Here is a 23,972-nt window from a genome sequence, read left to right on the forward strand (position 1 = left end):
AGGAGATCCACACAAGTGGACGACAGGAGGCTGCTGAGGGGGTCTCATAATGTCTGGAATGGAGTGAATGGAACGGTATCTCATTCTGTTTCATTCACGCCATTCCAGAAATTATTATAAGCCTCACTCAGCAGCTTCCTGTGTGGTCCATGTGTGTGTGTGTCTCCGCTTCTCGTTCACCAGGTCATACTGTACCAAGAAAACTAAAACAACCAGCCTGCCATCTAAGTCTAACTTTAACTAGAGCAAGGGCTTTGGTTTGGCAGTGGCTCTATGGTGGAAAACCCCTTTAATACAGGTTTGCAATAGCTCTGCCAATATACTGCCCTTGATCGCCCACCAACCCAACCACCCCTCCTAAAACTGTGGTCACTTCCAGTTTTTCACGCCCTTCGCCTCTCTCTACCTTCTCTACCCAGGGCATAGGAAGCGCAGGCCTCCTTTCTCTCTCTCTTCCTCTCCCTAACCACACTCTTAGAAAAAAAGGTGCCATCTAGAACCTAAAAGGGTTCTTCAGCTGTCCCCATAGGATAACCCTTTGAAGAACCCGTTTTGGTTCAATGTAAATCTCTTTGTGGTTCCATGTAGAACCCTTTCCACAGAAGGTTCTAAATGGCACCCAAAAGGGTCCCACCTGGAACCCAAAAGGGTTCTATCTGGAACCAAAAAGGGTTCTCCTATGGGGACAGCCAAAGGACCCTTTTGGAACCCTTTTTTCTAAGAGTGCAGCAGCCAACAGGAAACAGGAAGTGCAGGCCTGGACCAGGCAAACAGAAGTTTTTCTGAGAGGGATAAGGAAAAAGCGGAAAAGTGTCCATTCAGCTGTCATTTCCTCCTCTCTCTCTCCCCTTACCTCTCTCACTCTCTGCTTTCAGTCGTGTCATGTACAGTAGAACGATTCACATAGAGTTGTTCATTGTATCCTGTTTTAATCAGTACAGCACGGTTACGCAATCCTAGAGGCCTCACTTTGAAATCGCCACATTGCTCGACTACACACACAGTGAGGTACAGTTGCAGTATACTGTACGGCCAATTTCTCACGGTAAGGGCAAGGGCTACCATTGCAAGAGCCACATATTGCCCACACATGTTGTCCGTCTTCGCATCGTGATTCCTGAATGTGTCGACATACAGAAATAACATGGAGCCAGAGGCAATATTTCATGTGGTTTACTGGATATCAAACGAATGGGATGTGCTACAGTACATATTTTATATTGTAAAAAAAAAAAATAATAATAATGTTTGTACATGTTGGTGATGATTAAGACGTGTTGCCTAATACACATCCCATCTTGTAATAATCTGATAGTTTTATAGTAATCATACAGACTTAGGCTGAAGAAGACTTTCTGTTCACTGTTCCAGACAAATAAAGTTCTCCAAAGTGACTAGACAGCATCTGTCTGTAGTTGAGACATTCAGCAACATGTGTTCAGGGCTCCAGTAATAACATCCACTAATCCCTCCTTTCTATTTGATTTATTTAACATTTATTTAACCAAGCAAGTCAATTAATGACACATTCTTATTTATACTGAACAAAATTATAAATGCAAAACGCAACAATTTCAAAGATTTTACTGTGTTACAGTTCATATAAGGAAATCAGTCAATTGAAATAAATTCATTATGCCCTAATCTATGGATTTCATATAACTGAGAATACAGATATGGATTTGTTGGTCACAGATACCTTAAAAAAAACTGGGGGCATGGATCAGAAAACCAGTTAGTATCTGGTGTGACAACCATTTGCCTCATGCAGCGCAACACATCTGCTTGCATAGAGTTTATCAGGCTGTTAATTGTGGCCTGTGGAACGTTGTCTTCAATGGCTGTGCGAAATTGCTGGATACTGGCAGAACTGGAACACGCTGTCGTATTCATCCTTCCAGAGCATCCCAAACATGCTCAATGGGTGGCATGTCTGGTGATGCAGGCTATGGAAGAACTGGGACATTTACAGCTTTGTTTCAGACCATTCAATTCTCCGGCAACAGCTATGGTGGGCATACCTGCAGTCAGCATGCCAATTGCACGATCCCTCAAAACATGAGACATCTGTGGCATTGTGTTGTGTAACAAAACTGCACATTTCAGAGTGGACTGTTATTGTCCCCAGCACAAGGTGCACCTGTGTAATAATCATGCTGTTTAATCAGCTTCTTGATATGCCACACCTGTCAGGTGGATGGATTATCTTGGCAAAGCAGAAATGCTCACTAACAGGGATGTAAACACATTTGTGCACTACATTTTAGAGAAATAAGCTTTTTGTGTTCATGGACATTTCTGGGACCTTTTATTTTGGCTCACGAAACATGGGGCCAACACTTTACATGTTGCGTTTATTTTTTGGGTCAGTATACAATGACGGCCTGAAGAGGCAGAACGCTTCATGTGGGGACAGGGGATAAAACATGGTTCAAGACTATGTAGTACAAAACGGACAACACAGACAGAAGACACTGGCAACAGCACAAATACAACAGCAAACAAACAGTAGATGTATGTGTGTGTGATTCAAAACCACATGCTTCCTTACAAGGCAACGCAAACTAGTGACAGAAACAACTACATGTCTCAACAACCTGTTCATCTATTTGCCCTTTGAACTCCTCCAGGGACACCAGGTCCTGTAGTTTCATGTTGGCTTGGAGGGAATTCCAGATCAGGGGGATGAGTAATGAAAGGAACTTTTTCCACGCTCTGTTCAAATTTTACCAACTGTTTGCATAAAACAAGATTGAGATGTGAGCTTGTATGAGTTCTCATTTCGAGCTAGAAGAGAGGATAGATAAAATGGCACACACAATCAAATGTAACGCACACACACACTCCTTCACCATACACACACTTCCAAGGCCTCTTGTTCAGTGACGGGGCGAGCCTGTGTGAACAGAGTACAATGACTTCACTGACGACAGACGTCAGCACAGCACCCTGACTCACACACATACAGACACCGCTCTCTTTCCTGCTGGACCCTATCGTCGTCAAACTGAGGAAAACAACGGGCCAAGCCTAAAAGCCCGGCCTAATAAAAACCCTTGAATGTGATTCTCTCAGTGAGCAGTAACCATTTGAAAACAGAGACCTTTTCACTCAGGTCATCATTCTGTTTTTGATGACTCAATAAATATTCAAGTAGGAAACAACCCCCTGAAGGGCTGTTTTACGATGCTGAACAACAACTAGCATGGCTGGTTCTGACTAAAGGGACGCCCAAAAGGTTTCCAAGTGTTGTTGGCTTGATTGAGTAGCGGTGGCTTCATTTGAAAAGCAAATACTGCTGGATTGCTACCAGCTCTTTAAACACTCATCTCACCTGAACAAGAAAGAAGCGGTGTTGTAATATTTTCTGTGTCTCAGCAGATGTGTCCCCCTGGGTCAAATGACCACTTCACCCCTGACAAAGACTTGTGTGTGTGTGTGTGTATGTGTGTATGTGTGTATGTGTGTATGTGTGTGTGTGTGTGTGTGTGTGTCTCTCTCTCTCTCTCTCTCTCTCTCTCTCTCTCTCTCTCTCTCTCTCTCTCTCTCTCTCTCTCTCTCTTTCTCTCTCTTTCTCTCTCTTTCTCTCTCTCTCTCTCTCTCTCTCTCTCTCTCTCTCTCTCTCTCTCTCTCTCTCTCTCTCTCTCTCTCCTCATAGGATAAGCGTTTCCAGCTGTTTTCACAAACAGAGTGTTGAGATTGGTGGAGGGACAGAATCTTTCTCTCTCGCTCTCTCTCTCACACACACACATACATACACACAAGCACATATTTCTCTCATTCACACACACACACACACACACACACACACACACACACACACACACACACACACACACAGTGAGACACAGTCTGGGGATTACTCCCTCCAGTTTCTTCTCACAGTGACTAGCTAGCGGTGATCCCAGGGGCATGGTTGCAACGGAAACTAGGCCAGAGAGAGGCCCATGAGACTGCACAGCCCCAAAACACAACTGAACACAACACTGGCCTGGGAATCACCAGCAACAACTAACAACATGCAATACATGTAGTACGTCTAATGGTTGAGTAGGTCTATGTGGATCTGATGGCTGTTGGTGCATGATGTTCCTTGCAGGTTAGGTATAATATATGGTCTGTAAGCTACGACATCCCAAAAGCCTGCATGTGTGTAAATCTTAAAGAGATATTGATGTATAAGCACACTACAGGCAAATTCTGAAAATATAATATATTTGCCTGAGTGCATGATTATTTCAACAGCAACATGGAGTGTTTGAGTTGACAACATCTAGTATGATCATATTTAATGAGATTGATAATAACTTGTTTGTTAGCTATGTATAGAGTCCCACGAGTCTGGAGTGTAATGAGATATTGATTCGTATGCCTGCTGTAGGCAAAGTTCAAAAATATCACTTTCCCAAGAGTACAGTAAGCTGCCTTGAGGGGCCCATAGGTAGACTACAGTAGCTGTGTGTTCAATTGTACAACACAGAGGATGACTACTGAACTTATAGATGCGTTCATGATAAACATGTAAGGGTAGTCTTTCCAATCATTCACTTTGGCTATTGCCTGCATGATTCTAGACAGGAGATACTGTACAAACAGTGAATCCGTCTCATTAAATTTGTTTTAGCTTGAATTGGCAATAAACTATGTCAGGTCTTGTGATTTATAATATAAGATATGCCATTTGGCAGATGCTTTTATCCAAAGCGACTTACAGTCATGCGTGCGTACATTTTACGAACGGGTGGCCCCGGGAATCAAACCCACAACCCTGGCGGTGCAAGCGCCATGCTCTACCAACTGAACCACACTGGACAACTTACGTCATAAGTAGTATGTCATACCACCATTTATGACAACGGTTGTTATCGTTCTCATGACATAGTCTCTACAGATGTGGTATTCTAAGAAACTCCCTAGATATACAAAACGAGTCTATATTAGTTCCAGTTGAATAATGCATTACAGTTCGGTTCCCATGTTATTGAAAAAGATATGCCACAGTTGTAACCTGTCATTACTTATAGTGTCTGTATTGTCACTAGTTATAACCCTTCTTTATGTTCATTGGTTAGGCTATAACAAATTCAAATGAATGGCAAGAATGGCATATATGTTCTAAGAGGCCAGTGCCATACACAGAATATATCATCTCCTACACAATTTGATAAACGGAAATATTGATTGGCAGACTGAATCAATAACTCATGAATCATTGGCTAGTTTAATCAAAACTGTGATGAGCTGCGATGACTGGTATAGGCTAAAAGTGGTGAAACCTTTCACCGTGTATTCTATTCATAAAGAGATACAGAATATATGAGGTAGTCATTGTAGTTCGGATTTTGAATGGACCCAGGTAGGTAGATAAAGGTTGAGGGGGGGTTATCCTACTCACGTAATGTTTGGACGGATTGCGCCGCTTCTCCACGTCCACGACTTTTACATCCAACACTGTCCGAAACTGCATCTTGACGTTGGAAATGGCTACAGCGTACACACACAATAAATACAATATTTCAGTTCCTATAGTAGGCTATAGCCTCTGCAGTTCAAGAAACGTTGGAGAAGAAGAATTCAAAAGGACATTCATTGATTGGGTTGTCGATTCTAGCTAATATTCCCGGCGCAAGGAATCAAATGTCTTGCCTTGAGTATGCGTAATATACCCAGATGCAGAATATATCATAGTCCCTATCAATTGAGAATATATCTTTATATGGCTAAAACATTCTGCCCGAAATCCGAGATCTTCACGTTGGACAACAAGGCAGGCTGGCAAGCGGTCGCATGCTGAGAAGGAGGTCACCTCAAATAGGAAAGTGGAGCGAGTTCCTTTGTGTTGGACCACAATACCTTCGGCGAGGGGTGCATACCTGTAGGCTATATAGGGTCGGGGTAGACTGAAAAAAAACACCGAATTCACCGCCAAATGCCTCCAGAAGCAAGCAAGGCGCAGAGCAAATCTTTTTTTTCGGGGGGGGGGCGTCTAGTGGGATGGGCTTGCTTGTCGTGCGTCCACCAGTGGGATGAAGCACTTGGGGTAAACTGTGCTAGTAGGTTGAAGTCCCATTCCAACTCATAGTTTATGGAATAGTTGCATGTAGTTCTGTGTATCTTGGCATTGTCTATATGTTTGTAAACATTTAGATATGATGTTGGAAAAGATACGTAATCATTGTAATAATCTTCAAAAGCTGTAACGTTTCCTTTTAAAGTGTTCCCAACAGTGGCTACAATGTAGCTAATGACAAGCAAAATGTGAACGTCACACTGCACTTGGACCATGGAAGGATAGGTTTTATGAATGTGATTGGTTTCAGCATAACAATTGAATTATCTCCATTATCAAAAGCATTTATGGTTAAATAACCATTATAAAGGCTACAAACAGCTATAACAACCTATTTGTTCCTTAGGCCTAGATAGCATAAACTAGTCCATATATTGCTTGTTATGCCTCGCAGTTTCTTTGACAGCGGTGGCAACTGAGTCATAAGACGCTATAGGCTGCTCTCATCAATAGCTTGGACGTATGGATACAGATGTTTCAAAGTGGACCAATCAGCGATGGGCTGCATCGCGGTGCATATTAAACAACGAAATACTGCCCCCGTGTGCAAAATGAGCATATGCTCCAAGTTGAATTGTATATCCAGGTATTATACACATAATTTAGACAACTTTAGCACATTTTAAAAATATATGTTGCACAAAACAGCTTGTCCTGTACTCTTTAAATATACATTCATACAAATGTACATAGCTCTAGCATGATTGATAGCAACTGACATCTTGAAGATGGCCATGTTAAGTAATAATCAAATGTATTAAGGGTCATATTTATTAGGGCACACGTTACATATATTTTTCCAACGGGAAACAAAAACATGCGTTTCTTATTGGACAAGGTCGGATAGTACCTCCCCGTTTCCCTCCATTTCAGACGGTTTGTGGAATGTTCCAGAATGTCTAAGTCAGCGTCAGAGGATAGTGTAATGACTGTCGCTGGTGCTGATGATGTCACTATTACACTCCAGAGCTTTGAGGACCAGCTCCAAGGCTTCCTTGCTCACGTTGCGACTGTACCTCTGTCTCACACTGGACAGAACGTGCAGGACGTGGCAACCCTTTTCCACATCTGGCAACGCGAGAGAAAGACCATCAACACATATTATAATACACTGGTATAGCAGTATATTGTAAAGTACTCTGAAGGAGTAAGAAGAGGGGAAATGCCCTTACATTTCTCTCGTCTGCAATCTTCCCGAAGAATGTCTCTGACTGCCATGAGAAGATCCTTGTCCCGTTCCGTTACCTAAAGGGGCGAAATACGGTAGAATCAATACTTACCTGTGTCGTTCCAATATAAACTTCAGTCACCACAGTAATACAATGAAAGATCAGTCTCAAAATCTTTCATTCTTGTATGCTGAGCACTTTGCTTGTGTCCCACACCCCATGAGCCTCAGCGTCAATGTGTTTGATGAGCTTCACATAGCACTTAGATCCTCTGTGACATCCGTCTTGATGTGCTGCTGCTGCTTACATGGTAGATTTCATCCTGAGATTTGACCTTGCGGAACACCAAACCTTCATCCTGCAGGATCTGAAGGCTCTTCTGGAGTAGCTCCCTGAGCTGTTTGAAAGATGTTGGTGGACCCGATGATGGACCAGCCTCAGGCTCCTAGCATCAAATCACTTTTTTTTTTAAATACGGTCCCACTTTAAAATGAACAACTTAAAAGCTTAATGGTGCCTTCATAAACCCTTTAGAAGGCCTACATAGATGTTTCACAAATGATCTAGGCTATATGCATATATGTCTACTTGTTCTGCTGCTGTCTTCTGAGGTTGTCTGGAGACCAGAGGCTGTAGAAGGTCCTGGACATCATAGGGTCTGAACCTGGTGACTTCTTTCTCTTTGAGGAAGTCCTTCAGGATACGAGTGGCTCTGCCAAGCAGGTAGGAAGCAGAACCACTGCAGGAATACCAAATAAGCCATAAAGATATTCACAAAAACCTCACTAAATCAAAGTTTGAAGAAATATCATACATAATAGCCGAAATGATGAATACAATTATTCATCGAATTGAATACAGCTAAAGAGACTATTAGACCTACCCTTGAATGTTAGGGTTCTGTGCACTGCTGTCCAGATGGAATGGTTTATCATAGCACTGTCTGTAGAGCTGAGGAACCTCCATCATCCAGGATATCTGGACCGCCATCACCGGGTCTGACACTTTATCTACAACCAACGAATTGGGGGGCCAATAGAGATTGTATGGACAACAATGTCAGGTTTAATAAACTGTTTATAGTTGCAAAATGCAGAAGTGTGTGTGTGCGTGTGTCCATATGCGCATGACCGTGCATGCCTGCGTCTGTGTGACCATATTCACGTGTCACCTCTCCACTCACAGTAAGTAGAGGCCATTATCTCTCGCTGTTGTCTGGAGGTCTTGACGGGCCCTCGCACCCTGAGCAGTTCTCCTATCTCCAGGTGGGAGCTGCTGTGCTGGGCTTGCCGTAGTTTCTTCAGCTCGTTGGCTGGGTTGAAGTCTCCACGTGCGCTGCTACCGAAAGACCTTGCTCCCGCTGAAGATAATACAGCCAACAGTGAACATGAACAGGGCTGTCACACAGTTATAATGAGAATATCTGCACTTACATGTTGCAGGGTCACCTTGATCCCTCCACTGTTCATCTTTCCAGCAAAGGCTGTTTATAACACCAGTACCATCATCAACTGTAAAGCAATTATAACAGTAACCATATTGGATTTACACGGACTCAATATTTGCATGTGAATAATAGTTTGATATGAAGAGACAAAGTAGGAATATTTAAAATGAATCAATTGAGCTTCATCATTACCTCCGTAACATAAGAAGTCTTCTCGCTCTCGCTTGTACACCACAGTCCCGAGCACATCAACTTTGAATATCGGGTGAGAGTTGTAGAAGTATATCCCTAGGTTAGGGGAAATGAAATGTGTTAGTTAGTAAAGTTGAATAAACATGGCAGTAGCATTCATGTTGTCAAAACTGAAGATAACAATACCTGACACTTGACAGGACTCTCTCATCTGTAGGATGTCTTTGACATAGAGCCTGGTGAAAGCGTTGAACATGGGGTCCAGTCCCCACAGCATTGAAGGTGGCCCCTCCCAGACACTATCCTCCTCTGGATCTTTCGCTTCAGGCTGCATACCATCATAGGCGACTCACTGCACGCGATCAAAGCCAATCAAAAGTAGCAAGCTAACCTACTTACGAAAGCTTACTCATCTCTCCCTCGCTTGGTTAGTTTGTTTTGCTTCGTTTTCCCGGGAAATGGTTTGATATTTGAGCAAATATTTGCACAGCTTCCGCAGAAGTCTGAGTTTCCGGTCACGTAAATTTCCCACACGTAAATATATAGATGTAAAAAAAAAAAATGAAAATAGAACAGATTAAATAAAGCTTGTATTTATGTAAACATCTTTTACTCGTGAAGGACGATTATTAATAGATGTAAATGTGGTAAAGATAACCATGTTGAAAAGTTTGCGGCTGTACGTGCGAGTGCACGTCTCGCATGGGTATCTGGGACATGTCGTTTTAAGCAATAGAATGAGAGAAGAAAGAAACCCATCACTGTATCATAGACTGTATTATCTCTCATATTGATGCAATTATCAGAATTTAACATTTTCAATATTAGGGTAAATGTGCAATCCTTTTTAATGAGGCTATATGGCTTTTCTTTCTCTTTAAATTTTACAAAATGTTGCAGGGCTGAACAATAGTCCTGGACTAGAAATGCATTGAATAGGCCTCTACAAAATGTCGTACTCCTTCAAATATTATTTAAAAGTTTTCTTTAATTTATGAATAATGTCTAACACATATTGCTAGCCTCCAGTGCTGAGGGTGGAAGCAACGCCCTCTAGACGCTCTCTCCTCCAACATCGATCATGCGTGAAGAAGTGAAAGAACTACAGCTGCGGGCTCATGAACGCGCATTTGACACCAAATCCTCTAGATTACTGGACCCCGTGCTTCGCCAAGGGAAAGAAGATTGTCTTATCATACCAACGGTGTTTTTATTCGCTATATATACATTCAAGTGACTTTGGGGGATCGAATATAACAGTTAATGGAATATAATTATTTTGAAGGGTCGATTCTGTACCTTCTCTGTCTGCTCTTTGGTTGAGGAAAGAGCCCTGCCGTTTGCGTTGTCAGGCCAGTGTTGGTTTTTCTGAGTTAAGGAACAGCAGCAACTTCCCGTGCTTACTTTGCACTGTGAAAGTCTATTCTTTGGACAGAAATACAATGCCAGGAGACATCAAAGTGAATATTGTTGGTGTAAGAATCAAGAATAGCCCATGATGTCGTTGGAACTTCATTTTGTTTTGGGATAACTGATATCGTTGCCATAATAACGCTTTGACTATCAATGATTTCAGTCTAACAGTATTTGAAATCATTCTGAATTGTTATAACACTGCAACATATTGAATATGCCACCTCAGAGTCTGCTTGACTCAGAAGAACACACCGAGGGACCTAAGTAAACACAACAATTCAAGTCCTATGCAGTAGAATGCACTGATGATCTTCGAATTGCTGGATATTCATTCCTTTGTCAACTGTCTACCGGGAGAAGGCTGGCTTGAAAATGGCATCCTTTTTCAATTTCCGTAAAATCTTTAAATTGGGTGCTGAGAAGAAGAAGAAACACTACGAGCATGTCCACAGAGATGAGAACCCAGAGGAGATATGGGAGATCATTGGAGAACTGGGGGATGGAGCCTTTGGAAAAGTCTATAAGGTAGGATAAGGTCCTTTTGGGTCGTTGTAGATCTCTTCTGATTCATTGTAGCAATGATGATGACATTGTAAAACACGTTACATTTTACAGGTTTGAAACCATGTTTCAAGAATCATCAATCACGTCGTGTGTGTGTTCATCTCAGTCCACTCTGCTGTAACCAATTGGAGTAATATATCCTACATCGTGTTTCTTGGAATTCTTCCCTTAGGCTACGACTGGAAATGTTCCTTCTTACTCTATGATTAGGACTAAGCCCAACATTGGATTAATGACTGCCATTCTTTTTATTTTGGTCAACATTGCCAACTACACTGCCTCCAGTCCACACACACATACACGCATGCACGCGCACACACACACAGATATTTCTTCCCAAACTCTGATTGTTTGTTAGGCCATTCACAGCAGCCCTAAACCATGTTAGATGAGTCCCAATACATTGTGGCATTGTTTTCACCGACCTCAATGCAGGGGCAGAGCAAAAAGCATTGTTTACATGAGTGACATTGAATGTGATCACCCGTGAGTGGAGGGCCAAAACCAGTAGCAGGGTGCTTTGTCGACGCTATTCCAATTAGCGTGTTTGTTTTTCTGTAGCCACCAGCCTATTTTTGGGCATGGTGTAATGGTATAATAATAGCTATCTGGATCCCTACCATGATTGTGCTCTGTTTTCAATTTATTTCCGATCTATTAATAGGACTGTGTGTGGTCAGTTATGGTTTCCAAATCTAACTATTACTTGTTGTAGAGAGTCCATATGCCTTAGTCAGTTTAGTAACAGATGCCATGTGAAGTTGACTACTACTACAACCAAACCGTTGGCTGCTCCATAAACAAAGCACAACAACATTTACTATACATTTACTAAGAATAGTAAATAATGGACCTTCCTGGCATTACTAGAGCTACAACAGGCCAATCGAAGCACATCCATGGGAAGTACATTTCCCAGTAATATTCTAACGTCCTGGGCTGAGAGCCATCTCTACGATGCCAACTATAATATGCCGCAATCTCATGATGAGTCACCCTATTTGAACCGGCCTCCAAACTCCCCATCGATTCATAGTGAAAGAGAAGAGTCTGTTTGTGTGTGCTGAATCTGGATCCATCCTGTGAATGTGATCATGTGTAATGTGATAATACAGGATAATGTATTAAAATCATTTCAATGGCAGACGTGACCTGCGGAACACACCCAGGTTAAGAGGAAGTGCCATATCCCATATCACCGCGGACCGCATCCAACACATCCTGCTATGAGACACAACCAAAACAAACGGTAGACAGTTCCACTTCAAATGGAATTGAAGTGTGCTGTGATGGTTTTCATCAAAGATGTGACAAAATACATTTGAAAAAAGTGTCAGTTGGCTGCTTTGAGCTTTTTGCGAACGTCATGTGAAATCTGATATCAACTCTCTCTTGACTCCTATTATGAGAGCAACAACGGGACCCATTCTGTTCTATCATTTCCATTGTCATAAAGCCTCCAAAAATAACACACTCACTTAACCTTGGTGCGTCTTCTGCGGATGTCAACAGAACTCAAGTCTATTCCATTGTCAGAAGCCACCATTAATAACCCTCTCACTTCTGCCTGTGTGTCTCTTAGGCCCAGAACAAGCTAACAGGCATTCTGGCTGCAGCTAAAGTGATCGATACCAAGACGGAGGAGGAGCTGGAGGACTATATGGTAGAGATCGATATCCTGGCCTCCTGCGACCATCACAACATAGTGAAGCTGCTGGACGCCTTCTACTACGACAGCAAGCTATGGGTGAGTGGGGAGTGGCGTTCTCAGCGGAGGCTGTGCTTTGTTAGCAGTGCTGCTGTAGTAGTGTATTGATGTTACTAATAGCGTAAACTCTGAAGGTCTATTCACCGGAACATTGGTTGTGAGATGGAATGGTTTATGGAGAATCAGCTAAGATCAGCAGTGTGCTGCAGTGTCATCCTTTGTTGGGGCCTCTTAACTAGGCTGTTGTGAGTTGTGAGGACTCACACCTACGCTACCTCGGTTATTGTCTTCCCAGGTCAAAGTTCAAACGAGCACATATACTAGCAGCATTTATTGTAGTTTATTGCCATATTTGATATGGAAATTCATTTTTGTATTACCGTGTTTTATTATATTGCCTTTTTTCGTCGTCACGATATCACTGAGTGATGTTGTGTCTTTCTGTCTTCTCCCAAAATAACTAGAGTCCAGCCATATAACGCTCTCTTCGTGTACACATTGTTCTAGTCCTCACCTTGGGGATGGTGGTCACTTCCTGTGAATTTTGATTGGATTTGGAGATCTAGTTTCAGATTACTTTTCCCGGGGCACACCTGTGTCCGTAGATAAGGATGACATAATTGCATTGGGAAAGTGGTCATGCATAAATTAGGACATTTGTGCACTCAGGGATTGCAAGGAGTAGTTCGATCATATCTAACTAGCTAGTAATAAGGGCCCATCTGTTTTGTTTTGGTCTTCTTGGCATAGGACACCTAAAGTGAACCAAGCTATGTAGGAATATAATAATATAATACAAAATAATACCTGTAAAACAAAGGCATTAAAACCTTTCATTCAGGAAAAATGGATTCAACAAATAATACGTAATATAAAATCTAAATCCACAAGGTCAGTTCTTCAGGTGCTACCTGATAAGTTACATACCCTAGCCTCCCAAGAGCTCCAAAGGAGCACAAGAGACAAAAGCTTTTTTCAAGCTGGGAAATAATAAGTGGTACGACACGGTGGCTCCCTGTGTCTCCCTCCCTGCTGACATAGAAACATCCACATAGACATATTATCAGTAATCAGACTCATCAAAAGCTGTTATCTACCTGCAGTATTTGGTTACACTGCAGCTCTGTTGAGTCCTCAGCCCTTTCCCTTTTTCTCCGTTGTCTGCTGAACAATGGCTTCTAGACCAATGGAGGTTGTGTATTGATTATTATCTAGGCTTTTATTTTTATTTTTTTTATTTAACCTTTATTTAACTAGGCAAGCCAATTAAGAACAATTTCTTATTTACAATGACGGCCTAAGAACAGTGGGTTAACTGCCTTGTTCAGGGGCAGAAAGTCAGATTTTACCTTGTCAGTCTCGGGGATTTGATCTAACAACCTTTCGGTTACTGGCTCAACGCCACTTACATGGTAGCTGGTGTGTAAATAGAAAGAGCAAGAGATTAGCACAGGAGCTCTTACTGTAGATGAAAGACTAGACGTTCTAAAAGGTTGTGTAGAAGTCAAGTCTGGAGAGTGATTTATTTTGTCTTCCTCATTTGATATGGCTGTGGTAACCACATTATGTTTTTTAAGGGTTAGATTAGGGACAGTAGCCATTTTATGTTTCCTCAATTTCACTTAGGTTTCCACAATGTGAGACTGAAGCTAACTCTTTTACCATGCACATACCCACTTTGCAAGTTATTGGATAGACTAGAGTTAGCCCTATATATATAATGCAGAGTGGCTGTGGAATCTTCCCGGCAGCTTAAGGTCCCGAAGCTTCTGCACATGTACAGGATTCTCTACTTTGTCCACAGTCTCTGCTCTACTCGTAGAGAACAGGCTACGCTGGCGAACGGTGCTCGTTTAATAAAGTTAGATCAAAGCTGAATCAATGTCTGCGAGATCACATAATGATCGTATTCTACATAACTGAACGACATGTGCTTTGATTGAAACTGAACACGTGTAGGCTACAGTTTGTTAACACCATCTGCTCTAAAATGCGCTCACTGTACATCATTCAAAACAACACTGTAGGCTACCTCTAAAACAACACTATATAACTCAAGAAGATCTACAGTGCCTTCGGAAAGTATTCAGACCCTTTGACTTTTTCCACATTTTGTTGGCTGCAGCCTTATTCTAAAATTGATTAAATCGTTTTTTCCCCCCTCATCAATCTACACACAATACCCCATAATGACAAATCAAAAACAGGTTTTTGAAGTAAAAAACTGAAATATCACATTCAGACCCTTTACTCAGTACTTTGTTGAAGCACATTTGGCAGCGGTTACAGCTTCATGTCTTCTTCGGTATGAGCCTACAAGCTTCATGTCTTCTTGGGTATGAGGCTACAAGCTTGGCACACCTGTATTTGGGGAGTTTTTCCCTGTCTTCTCTGCAGATCCTCTCAAGCGCTGTCAGGTTGGATGGGGAGCGTTGCTGCACAGCTATTTTCAGGTGTCTCCAGAGATGTTCAATCAGGTTCAAGTTCGGGCTCTGGCTGGGCCACTCAAGGACATTCAGAGACTTGTCGCGAAGCCACTCCTGCATTGTCTTGACTGTGTCCGTTGTCCTGTTTTGAAGGTGAACCTTCGTCCCAGTCTGAGCTCTCTGGAGACGAGTTTCATCAAGGATCTCTCCTGTACTTTGCTCCGTTCATCTTTGCCTCGATCCTGACTAGTCTCCCAGTCCCTGCTGCTGAAAAACATACATGATGCTGCCACCACCATGCTTCACCGAAGGGATGGTGCCAGGTTTCCTCCAGACGTGACGCTTGACATTCAGGCCAAATAGGTCAATCTTGGTTTCATCAGACCAGAGAATCTTGTTTCTCATGGTCTGAGTGTCTTTAGGTGCCTTTTGGCAAACTCCAAGCGGGCTGTCAGGTGCCTTTAACTGAGGAGTGGCTTCTGTCTGGCCACTCTACCATAAAGGCCTGATTGGTGGAGTGCTGCAGAGGTGGCTGTCCTTCTGGAAGGTTCTCCCATCTCCACAGAGGAACTCTAGAGCTCTGTCAGAGTGACCATCGGGTTCTTGGTCACCTCCCTGACCAAGGCCCTTCTCCCCCGATTGCTCAATTTGGCCGGGCGGCCAACTCTAGGAAGTGTCTTGGTGGTTCCAAACTTCTTCCATTTAAGACTGATAGAGGCCACTGTGTTCTTGGGGACCTTCAATGCTGCATAAATGTTTTGGTACCCTTCCCCAGATCTGTGCCTCGACACAATCCTGTCTCTGAGAACTACGGACAATTCCTTCGACCTCATGGCTTGGTTTCTGCTCTGACATACACTGTCAACTGTGGGACCTTATATAGACAGGTGTGTGCCTTTCCAAATCATGTCCAATCAATTGAATTTACCACAGGTGGACTCCACAATCAAGTTGTAGAAACATCTCAAGGATGATCAATGGAAACAGGATGCAACTGAACTCAATTTCGAGTCTCATAGCAAAGGGTCTGAATAGTTATGTAAATGTTTTTTTTTTATTAATTTGCAAAAAATTCTACAAACCTGTTTTCGAATTATCATTATGGGGTTTTGTGTGTAGATTGCTGAGAAATATATATTTAATCAATTTTAGGATAAGGCTGTAACGTAACAAAATGTGGAAAAAGTCAAGGGGTCTGAATACTTTCCGAAGGCACAGTAAATGCATATCCCCATGAAACTGATTGAGATCAAATGGTTGGTAATGCAGATGCTTCATGGACTTTTCACTGGTAAAACATAAAGAATGATCATTAACGATTGACAGTGAGAAATGTGAATGGAGGGTGACCACTACATTATTTGGGTAAAGATAAAGAAACATGCGCAGTACGTGATTCAGATCTTCAGCTCTGGGGAAAAGGGACGGGGCTGTTACCTACAGATCCGCAGACTCAGCCATTCTAATTTCCTATCCTAACCACAATGTACTTGACCTTAGACTGTTAGGCCTAATCACGGGTCAGAGCATATGCCTCTTTTTTCATATGTTGCATATCTTTGTCTCCCAAACCACAATTTACCTGACCTTTTTAACCTTTGGTTAGGATCTTAGCCACACAGCTGCTATCTCAGAGTTGTGTCCTGAGAATGAATGGCTCCTCAGAGGGCTGGGAGAGGAAGTCATGGTGACAGCCCTGTAGTTCCTCTCTACCCGCCTGCCACTGTAAAGACCCACTGTTTGGCCTATTGTACACTATTGTACATGCAGCTGGACTAAAACAACAGCCCGCCTACCAGTGAAACAACACTACAAGGGCCTGTATGAATGACAAGACTGTTTCAAAGCTTGGGCTAGGCAGAGCATACTGTCTTATTTTACAAGAGTTTTGTTGGGTAGAATGAAAGGTTTTTGTTGAATTTTATGTTTGATATGGTTGTAATAAGGCTAAACTAAGAATTGGTTCATCTTTTGTAAAACCTCACAGCACAGTTGAAAAATATATGGCAAATATAAATCAACTGGATGGTGTTAAGAGAGATGGGAGGGGTTGAGTGGAGCTGAAGGATGGGACTAAAAACAAACAAAAAGATAATATTTTAAAATATACTGTGTCCGTGAAATGTATATAGTATGTATAATCTGGAAGTAGAAGCCTAAGAGTTGTTGTCCATTAGTTTACTCCAATTGGGGGAGGGATGGTAGGGTTAGGGGAACATAGTAAAGGATTGTTGTTGTTGTTGTATATAGGGGATTGGAAATGATGCAGACAATTACATTGATGGAAGCCACAATCTATCTGCAATATTAAAGCTGGTCTACCTCCTACATTTTTTTTTTGGGGGGGGGGGGGTTCTTCTTAGAAAGGTCACATGGGTCATTGTTGCAATAATTATGTTTGACTCTAAACCTCAATAGGTGAGCAGGTCAACTTCCCTCTAAATACTAGCCAAAAGGAGAATAGAGAGTACCTATAATTTCTCATTGACTGTGTTACATTGAGGAAGTGTGTTTTGTCTTCCTCTTCTTGGCACCTCTCATCAAATATGTCTTCCATTGTTTCACTGTCAGTAGCATTTCTCTATTCTACTCAGCCCTAACTAACTACATTTTTACTGTGTTGAGCACAGTAGGGCCGTGGATAAATTGAGTTTGTTGTTTTGTTTTTGTTAGCCTAATTGTTTCTCTGTTGTGTACGTAGTGTTCGCAGCATGCTAGGCTAGGTTAGGCTATAGCCCTGATACAGTCCAAAGTCTATTGACGTATCAGGACTATGCTAGTCGAACGATACTACCTCCCTACACTGAATGGCTAGGTGTCTCTCTCCAAATACCTAGCCTCATCGCTGCTACAGCTAAAGATAGCCCCCTCCCACCTGAGGCGTGCATGGAAACTCCTAATCCTATTTGGGGAAAGGGCTAAGTTCTGGCTAGCTACGCTAGGCTAGGCTGCATGTGTATACTCTGAGAAAGCCTTCAGAACAAAGCAACAGAATGGCCCCTCTGGCCAATCCTCTTACCTCAGCGGCACAAGGCAGCCGTATTGAGAGCTCCTTGAAACCATTTAAGGCTCCGCAGGTTTCACTCACTGAACCTGGGCAGGAGGAGATTCACTGTTCAACCCACTTTCAAATTGTTTTACACAGCAGGGCCTCTATACACAAAACGTCTCCGTAGGAGTTCTGATCTAAGATCAGGTCCTCTCTAATGTCCATATAATCAAATTCATTAATTGATTTAAAAGGGAAAACTGATCCTAGATTAGAACTCCTACTCTGAGACACTCTAAGAATACGGGCCACAGACCGGGGAGTTTGGTCTTTAAAAGAAGGAGACTTTAAAAGTGTTGTTTGTGTATGAAGCGGGGGGGGGGGGGGGGGGGGGGGGCTTTTTTAGTATGGAGGGGAGAAGGTTGCTGGTCCATAGTGTAACAACTTAGGCCTAAGTGGTGGATAGGATAGGTAGAGTTAAGTGTGTTGCGTCTTGATATCATTGAACTTGAGACCCTTTAAGACCCTTTGCATTGAATTGTAAGGCTACTGGGTCCAGACAGGACTCCATTGACAAAGACCACATGACACAGTGACTTCTTGGCCTATAGTACAATGGAAAAGGGTCTTTGTATAGCTGTAAACACTCAAAGTACTATTGTTTGTTGTAAAATGTATGGTATGTTTACCTGTTACTATGGTATTTAAGCTGTTATGGTATTTTTACCTCATTAGATGAATGCTGTTAGTTTTCTTTAATCCACTGTACTGGATCTACTGTAACCATTCTTTTCTTATTTTGTAGATCCTGATAGAGTTCTGTGCAGGTGGAGCGGTGGATGCCGTCATGCTGGGTGAGTCAGCCTTCCTACATCCTACTTCTAAAGAATATGATAAGCAGATGAGTGATAAATCATTGGTAACAATGGTAATGTATTTAACATTATGTGACTGAAATGTGATGGATATAAAACAGTATAGTAACAGTTAACTGATATTGAACTACCAGTGATTAGCACCAACACGATGTAGACCACCCTCATACTACATTGATAAGGTATCAGTATTAACATTCTTCATTGATACAGCCGTAAGCCAGCTCAGTCCTGTTACTGAGGGTGTGTGTGTGACTGCGACTGCATGACTGCGTGAGTGAAACCCAGTGTGAGTGAAACCCAGTGTGTGAGGAGGAATGCTAAGTATGTGTTTATGTGGCCCCGGTCCCTCAGAGCTAGAGAGGCCCCTGACGGAGCCCCAGATCCGGGTGGTGTGTAAGCAGACCCTCCAGGCCCTCCTCTACCTCCACGACAACAAGGTGATCCACAGAGACCTGAAGGCTGGGAACATCCTGCTATCCCTGAACGGAGACGTCAAACTGGGTAAGAGACTGGAGAAGAGGGGCTGGGAGTTACCTAACCCTGTGTTTCACAAACCTCTCCCTGGGGACCCGCAGCCGTTCCATGTATTAGAACTATTCCACAGCTAGCACACCTGACGCAACTTGTCAACAATCAAACCCCTGGATAGGTGTTTCAGGTGATGTAGTTCAGGGCTACAACAAAATTGTGAAACGTCCAGGGGTCCCCTAGGAGAGGTTTGAAAACCACTGTCCTAACCAACTATCTGTGCTTAACATGTACATTTAGTCCTTTAGTAGAAGACATAGTCATAGTAAAAATGCACACCACTAAGGTGGAATGAACCACCGTACACTCTTAGAAAAAAGGCTATTCGGCTGTCGCTCCACCATTTCCTGGTTGCTAAAATTATAATAGTTCGCCTATTTTCAGTTTGTGACAAAACAAGCAATGTGTAGAGAATCATTGTACCATCTAAACCGCTGTGAAATACATTTTCAATAATCCAAAATATTGTACAGTGCCTTGAAAAAGTATTTGCCCCTGTTTTTGCATATTTTTTTTATGCTGAATGTTATCAGATCTTCAACCAAAACCTAATATTACATAAAGGGAACCTGAGTTTACAAATAACCAATCAAATGGATACTTATTTATTTAATTAACAAAGTTATGCAACAAACAATTCCCCTGTGTGAAAAAGGAATTTCCCCCTTACACTCAATAACTGGTTGTACCACCTTTAGCTGCAATGACTGCAACCATATTGTCAGCGTTTGAAGCTGGTGTACAAAACCAAAAGTAAAAGACACAAAAACTAAGCATAAGAACGGGAATCATAGAAATAGCACACACAGAACAGATCTACCGCTTCTTAGACTTGCTGTCAATGAGAACAATTTATAACTCACATTTCTATGTGACATTTCTATGTTCACCAAATAGTTACATATTGCAGCTTTTAATAGGGTCAGGGGGAGTTTTTGGATACACCGTAGAAGTGCATTCTTGGATGTTAGAGAGTGCACCTGTTGGTGCATTTAGTCAAAATAAACGCATGATATCACCGCTATAAAACACCAAATATGTTTAGCGCAGATGTGGAAGAAAATAAAGAGGAATAAGGGGGTATTTGTTTGTTAGGTTTATCATAACATTTATAACACAATATGCAGACAGAAATATTCCATCACGTAATATTGTAGCCGTCATCTACGAATCACTTATGTCACTCAGTTATGGCAATGCTAACTGCCTACAAATCGATTGCGTGTTAGGAAAGCCTGCATGTCATCATTGTTCTGTCATGTTGGTACACAGTGAGGGGTGCTCCACACAGTAAGCTCCAGACTCATCATGCAGTAGGTTGTGTATTAGGATGAGTCATAACTTTGTGCATGTAACAGGCTTGATGTGATAATGCAGAACAAAGGAGGGTTTGTATCAGTACAGTGACAACAAAGGTGGCTGTGAAAGTGCCTGTTTGCATGTCAGTGACAGGCAGTGAGAGACTTTGTGTGAAAGATTAATCACAAACACACACAAAAACACATACATACACACACACACACACACACACTCTGTTATAAACAACACATGATGTCATTGTCTAGATGCACTCGTTACGTAAAAATGTGTTTTGTTGTTGCATGTTTTTCGTGTCGCTAACATGATTACTGTTATGCTTTTGAATAAGCCTGGATTTGGCTGAAGGCCTATATGTATTTCAGAAACAATTGTTTAACTTGTATAGATTGGCTTAGGCCAGGGGTCTTCAACATTTTCTTGCCCAGGGACCCCCTCCCAGGAAAGCCAGTGACCCTGGGACCACTATCATACGTTAGCAGAAAACAAAATGTCACATGTCTTGTCTTATCATCAGGTGAATGATACTGGCAAGGATAAGTAATTAACATGTTTCAATTAATAGATTTGGTAGATTTTCATTATTTTCACCTCCCACATCATAATCAAAGATACTGGTAACTAACCCAAGATACACCACCAGTGTTGTTCCCAATGGGAGAAAAGTAAGCTTAATGGGCAGAACAAGCCAGGTTTGGGCAGAGCCAAGCACCAGCTAGCGCAATCCTATTGGCACGTTCTAGCATGTATTTGCATATTTCTGTTAGGGAACGCCTAGTCTGTGAACTGAGGGTGTGCAATAACTCCATTCGCTCTTGCACTCCTAAACAATGACATTTTTTCTAATTGTTTCTAAAGGGTCAAGTCTACAAAACTTAGGGCACTCTGTTCATAACAGATATTGTCGTTTTTTGGAAGAGAACTGTATTGTTTAATCAATGAGTACATTTGTTGAATGTCGGCAAGTTTCATCTAGCTTCAGCTTCTCCCGCTTCCCGACACTGGACTTCCTCTCATCGTTATATTTGGTAGTTTTAAGCGGATGCTTCAGATGTATACATCCGGTGAGACATCTGGCTCCTTCTTCTAGCTGTGTTATAATTGGAAGAGGAACTCTCACATAATTGTTTGGTTTATTATTTTTTAAATGTAACCTTTATTTAACTAGGCAAGTCAGTACAGAACAAATTCTTATTTACAATGACTGTCAAACCCGGACGAAGCTGGGCCAATTGTACGCCGACCTATGGGACTCCCAATCATGGCCGGGTGTGATACAGCCTGGATTCAAACCAGGGACTGTAGTGACGCCTCTTGCACTGAGATGCAGTGCCTTAGACCGCTGCGCCACTCAGGAGGCCACATTTTTATTCATTTGACCATATTAAAAAAACAATCACACCTGAAAAAGACACATGCACATGAGTGAAATCACAGGGGATAACACATAAAGTCTGGGACTTATTTCCATTGTGGTCCTGAACATAGCCTATTAGCTAGAATGGTAACACCAATCACATTTTTACACAAAGGTTAGCCATGTGTAGGCAAAAATGTATGTCCAAGTCAAGAAAGCTTACCAGCAGCCAGCGGCACTTGCCACACTAGTAGCCTATTCGCGGATGCATTTTCAAAGCCTATGTCAGATACAGTGAGTGTAATTTGCTCGATGTTAGGAGTTGAGAAATAAAGTTGACATCATTAGAAATAAGATAATATCCTATTTTCTACTGTAGGTACTCTACTGTTCAAAAGTTCGGGGTCACTTAGAAATGTCCTTGTTCTTGAAAGAATACTCAACTAGTCTAAAGAAGGCCAGTTTTATTGCTTCTTTAATCAGGACAACAGTTTTCAGCTGTGCTAACATAATTGCAAAAGGGTTTTCTAATGATCAATTAGCCTTTTAAAATGATAAACTTGGATTAGCTAACACAACGTGCCATTGGAACACAGGAGTGATGGTTGCTGATAATGGGCCTCTGTACACCTATGTAGATATTCCATCAAAAATCAGCAGTTTCCAACTACAATAGTTATTTACAACATGAACAATGTCTACACTGTATTTCTGATCAATTTTGTTATTTTAATGCTTTTCTTTCAAAAACAAGGACATTTTCTAAGTGACCCCAAACTTTTTAACGGTAGTGTATGTCATTTAAAAAATATTCTGTTGATGCTAGCGATATTAATAAAAACATTTTTTTTTTTTAACACAAGTAAAAAATAAAAAAATAATGAAAATCACTTCAATATATACTGTATATATTTTTGCGGACCCCCTGCAGTACCTCTAGGGGCCGCAGACCACAGGGTGAATACCCCTGGCTTAGGTTAATTCTTATGAACAACAACAACATGTTGTACCCTAGTTGCTAATAGAAGCACTGTTTCCCATCTGTGTTTCAGCTGACTTTGGTGTGTCGGCCAAAAATACCAAAACACTACAGAGGAGAGACTCTTTCATCGGGACGCCATACTGGTCAGTCAAACATGAAAACCTGTCATATTGTTGTAATTCATCAAATTACTATTTCTCCCCATTCTTCTGAATTGGCCAGTCATCTTGATATACTTTTTAATGTATTCCCCCAAACAAATATTTACTTGCATTTCAATTTATTGAAACCTTACAAAATCCCAATATTACTGTACAAAAAATGCTACAATTCCACATTTCCACACAATTCGTTTCATAGTCATTTGCGTTTCACCTAATATATTTTGTCCCTTTTTCATTAGTCATTCATATTTCACTGAAACATTTCCTTTCCTCTGATTGGTTCTTCCCAGGATGGCCCCGGAGGTGGTGATGTGTGAGACGTTTAAGGACCGCCCGTACGACTACAAGGCTGACATCTGGTCCCTGGGGGTGACTCTGATCGAGATGGCCCAGATTGAGCCTCCCAACCACGAGATGAACCCTATGAGAGTCCTGCTGAAAATAGCCAAGGCCGATCCTCCTACCCTGATGCAGCCGTCGCGCTGGTAAGTCTGGCGTGTCAGTCAGTGATGTGGCAGCCTGGCAGACAAGTTATTTCTGTCTAGGTTTGGCTTCAGGAACCCTCAATTAAATGGGAAGGAAGAAATGCCCCTTTGATACGCTGTCACTCTGCACAATGTTTCTCTTCTTGCACTTTCTTGCCTAGAGAGATTATATCACTAATTCACTCCTCTCTGCACTTGCCATATCTGTTGAGATGGTTCTACCTACTCTAATTTACCTCAATGCCTTTGGGAGGAATACATGACACTGTTTAATTGTAGC

The 23,972-nt window shown here is 41.9% G+C and overlaps 3 protein-coding genes across 3 annotated transcripts in view; 1 reads left to right on the forward strand and 2 right to left on the reverse strand.

Moving 5' to 3' along the window:
* LOC120027734 (SH3 and PX domain-containing protein 2A-like) overlaps positions 1-5,490 on the reverse strand; it is a 121,248-nt gene extending 115,758 nt beyond the window's left edge. The window contains exon 1 of the mRNA XM_038972739.1: positions 5,396-5,490. Within this exon, the coding sequence (XP_038828667.1) occupies positions 5,396-5,467 (72 nt within the window). The 5' untranslated portion in view covers positions 5,468-5,490. The remainder of the gene's footprint in view (positions 1-5,395) is intronic.
* Positions 5,491-6,387: 897 nt separating this feature from the next.
* LOC120027741 (CST complex subunit STN1-like) lies at positions 6,388-9,331 on the reverse strand. The gene is made up of 8 exons (XM_038972750.1): positions 9,065-9,331; positions 8,879-8,974; positions 8,673-8,750; positions 8,423-8,599; positions 8,123-8,249; positions 7,828-7,978; positions 7,243-7,315; positions 6,388-7,138 (listed from the first exon to the last, which is right to left on the reverse strand). The coding sequence occupies exons 1-8, from the start codon at positions 9,210-9,212 to the stop codon at positions 6,981-6,983; spliced, it is 1,008 nt and encodes a 335-aa protein (XP_038828678.1). The 5' UTR covers positions 9,213-9,331; the 3' UTR covers positions 6,388-6,980.
* Positions 9,332-10,062: 731 nt separating this feature from the next.
* LOC120066883 (serine/threonine-protein kinase 10-like) overlaps positions 10,063-23,972 on the forward strand; it is a 33,276-nt gene continuing 19,366 nt past the window's right edge. The window contains exons 1-6 of the mRNA XM_039018283.1: positions 10,063-10,819; positions 12,441-12,605; positions 18,787-18,835; positions 19,211-19,360; positions 23,114-23,186; positions 23,498-23,692. Of these exons, the coding sequence (XP_038874211.1) occupies positions 10,667-10,819; positions 12,441-12,605; positions 18,787-18,835; positions 19,211-19,360; positions 23,114-23,186; positions 23,498-23,692 (785 nt within the window). The 5' untranslated portion in view covers positions 10,063-10,666. The remainder of the gene's footprint in view (positions 10,820-12,440; positions 12,606-18,786; positions 18,836-19,210; positions 19,361-23,113; positions 23,187-23,497; positions 23,693-23,972) is intronic.

This window comes from Salvelinus namaycush, chromosome 2, assembly GCF_016432855.1.
Source record: "Salvelinus namaycush isolate Seneca chromosome 2, SaNama_1.0, whole genome shotgun sequence".
In the NCBI taxonomy this organism is placed as follows: domain Eukaryota; kingdom Metazoa; phylum Chordata; class Actinopteri; order Salmoniformes; family Salmonidae; genus Salvelinus; species Salvelinus namaycush.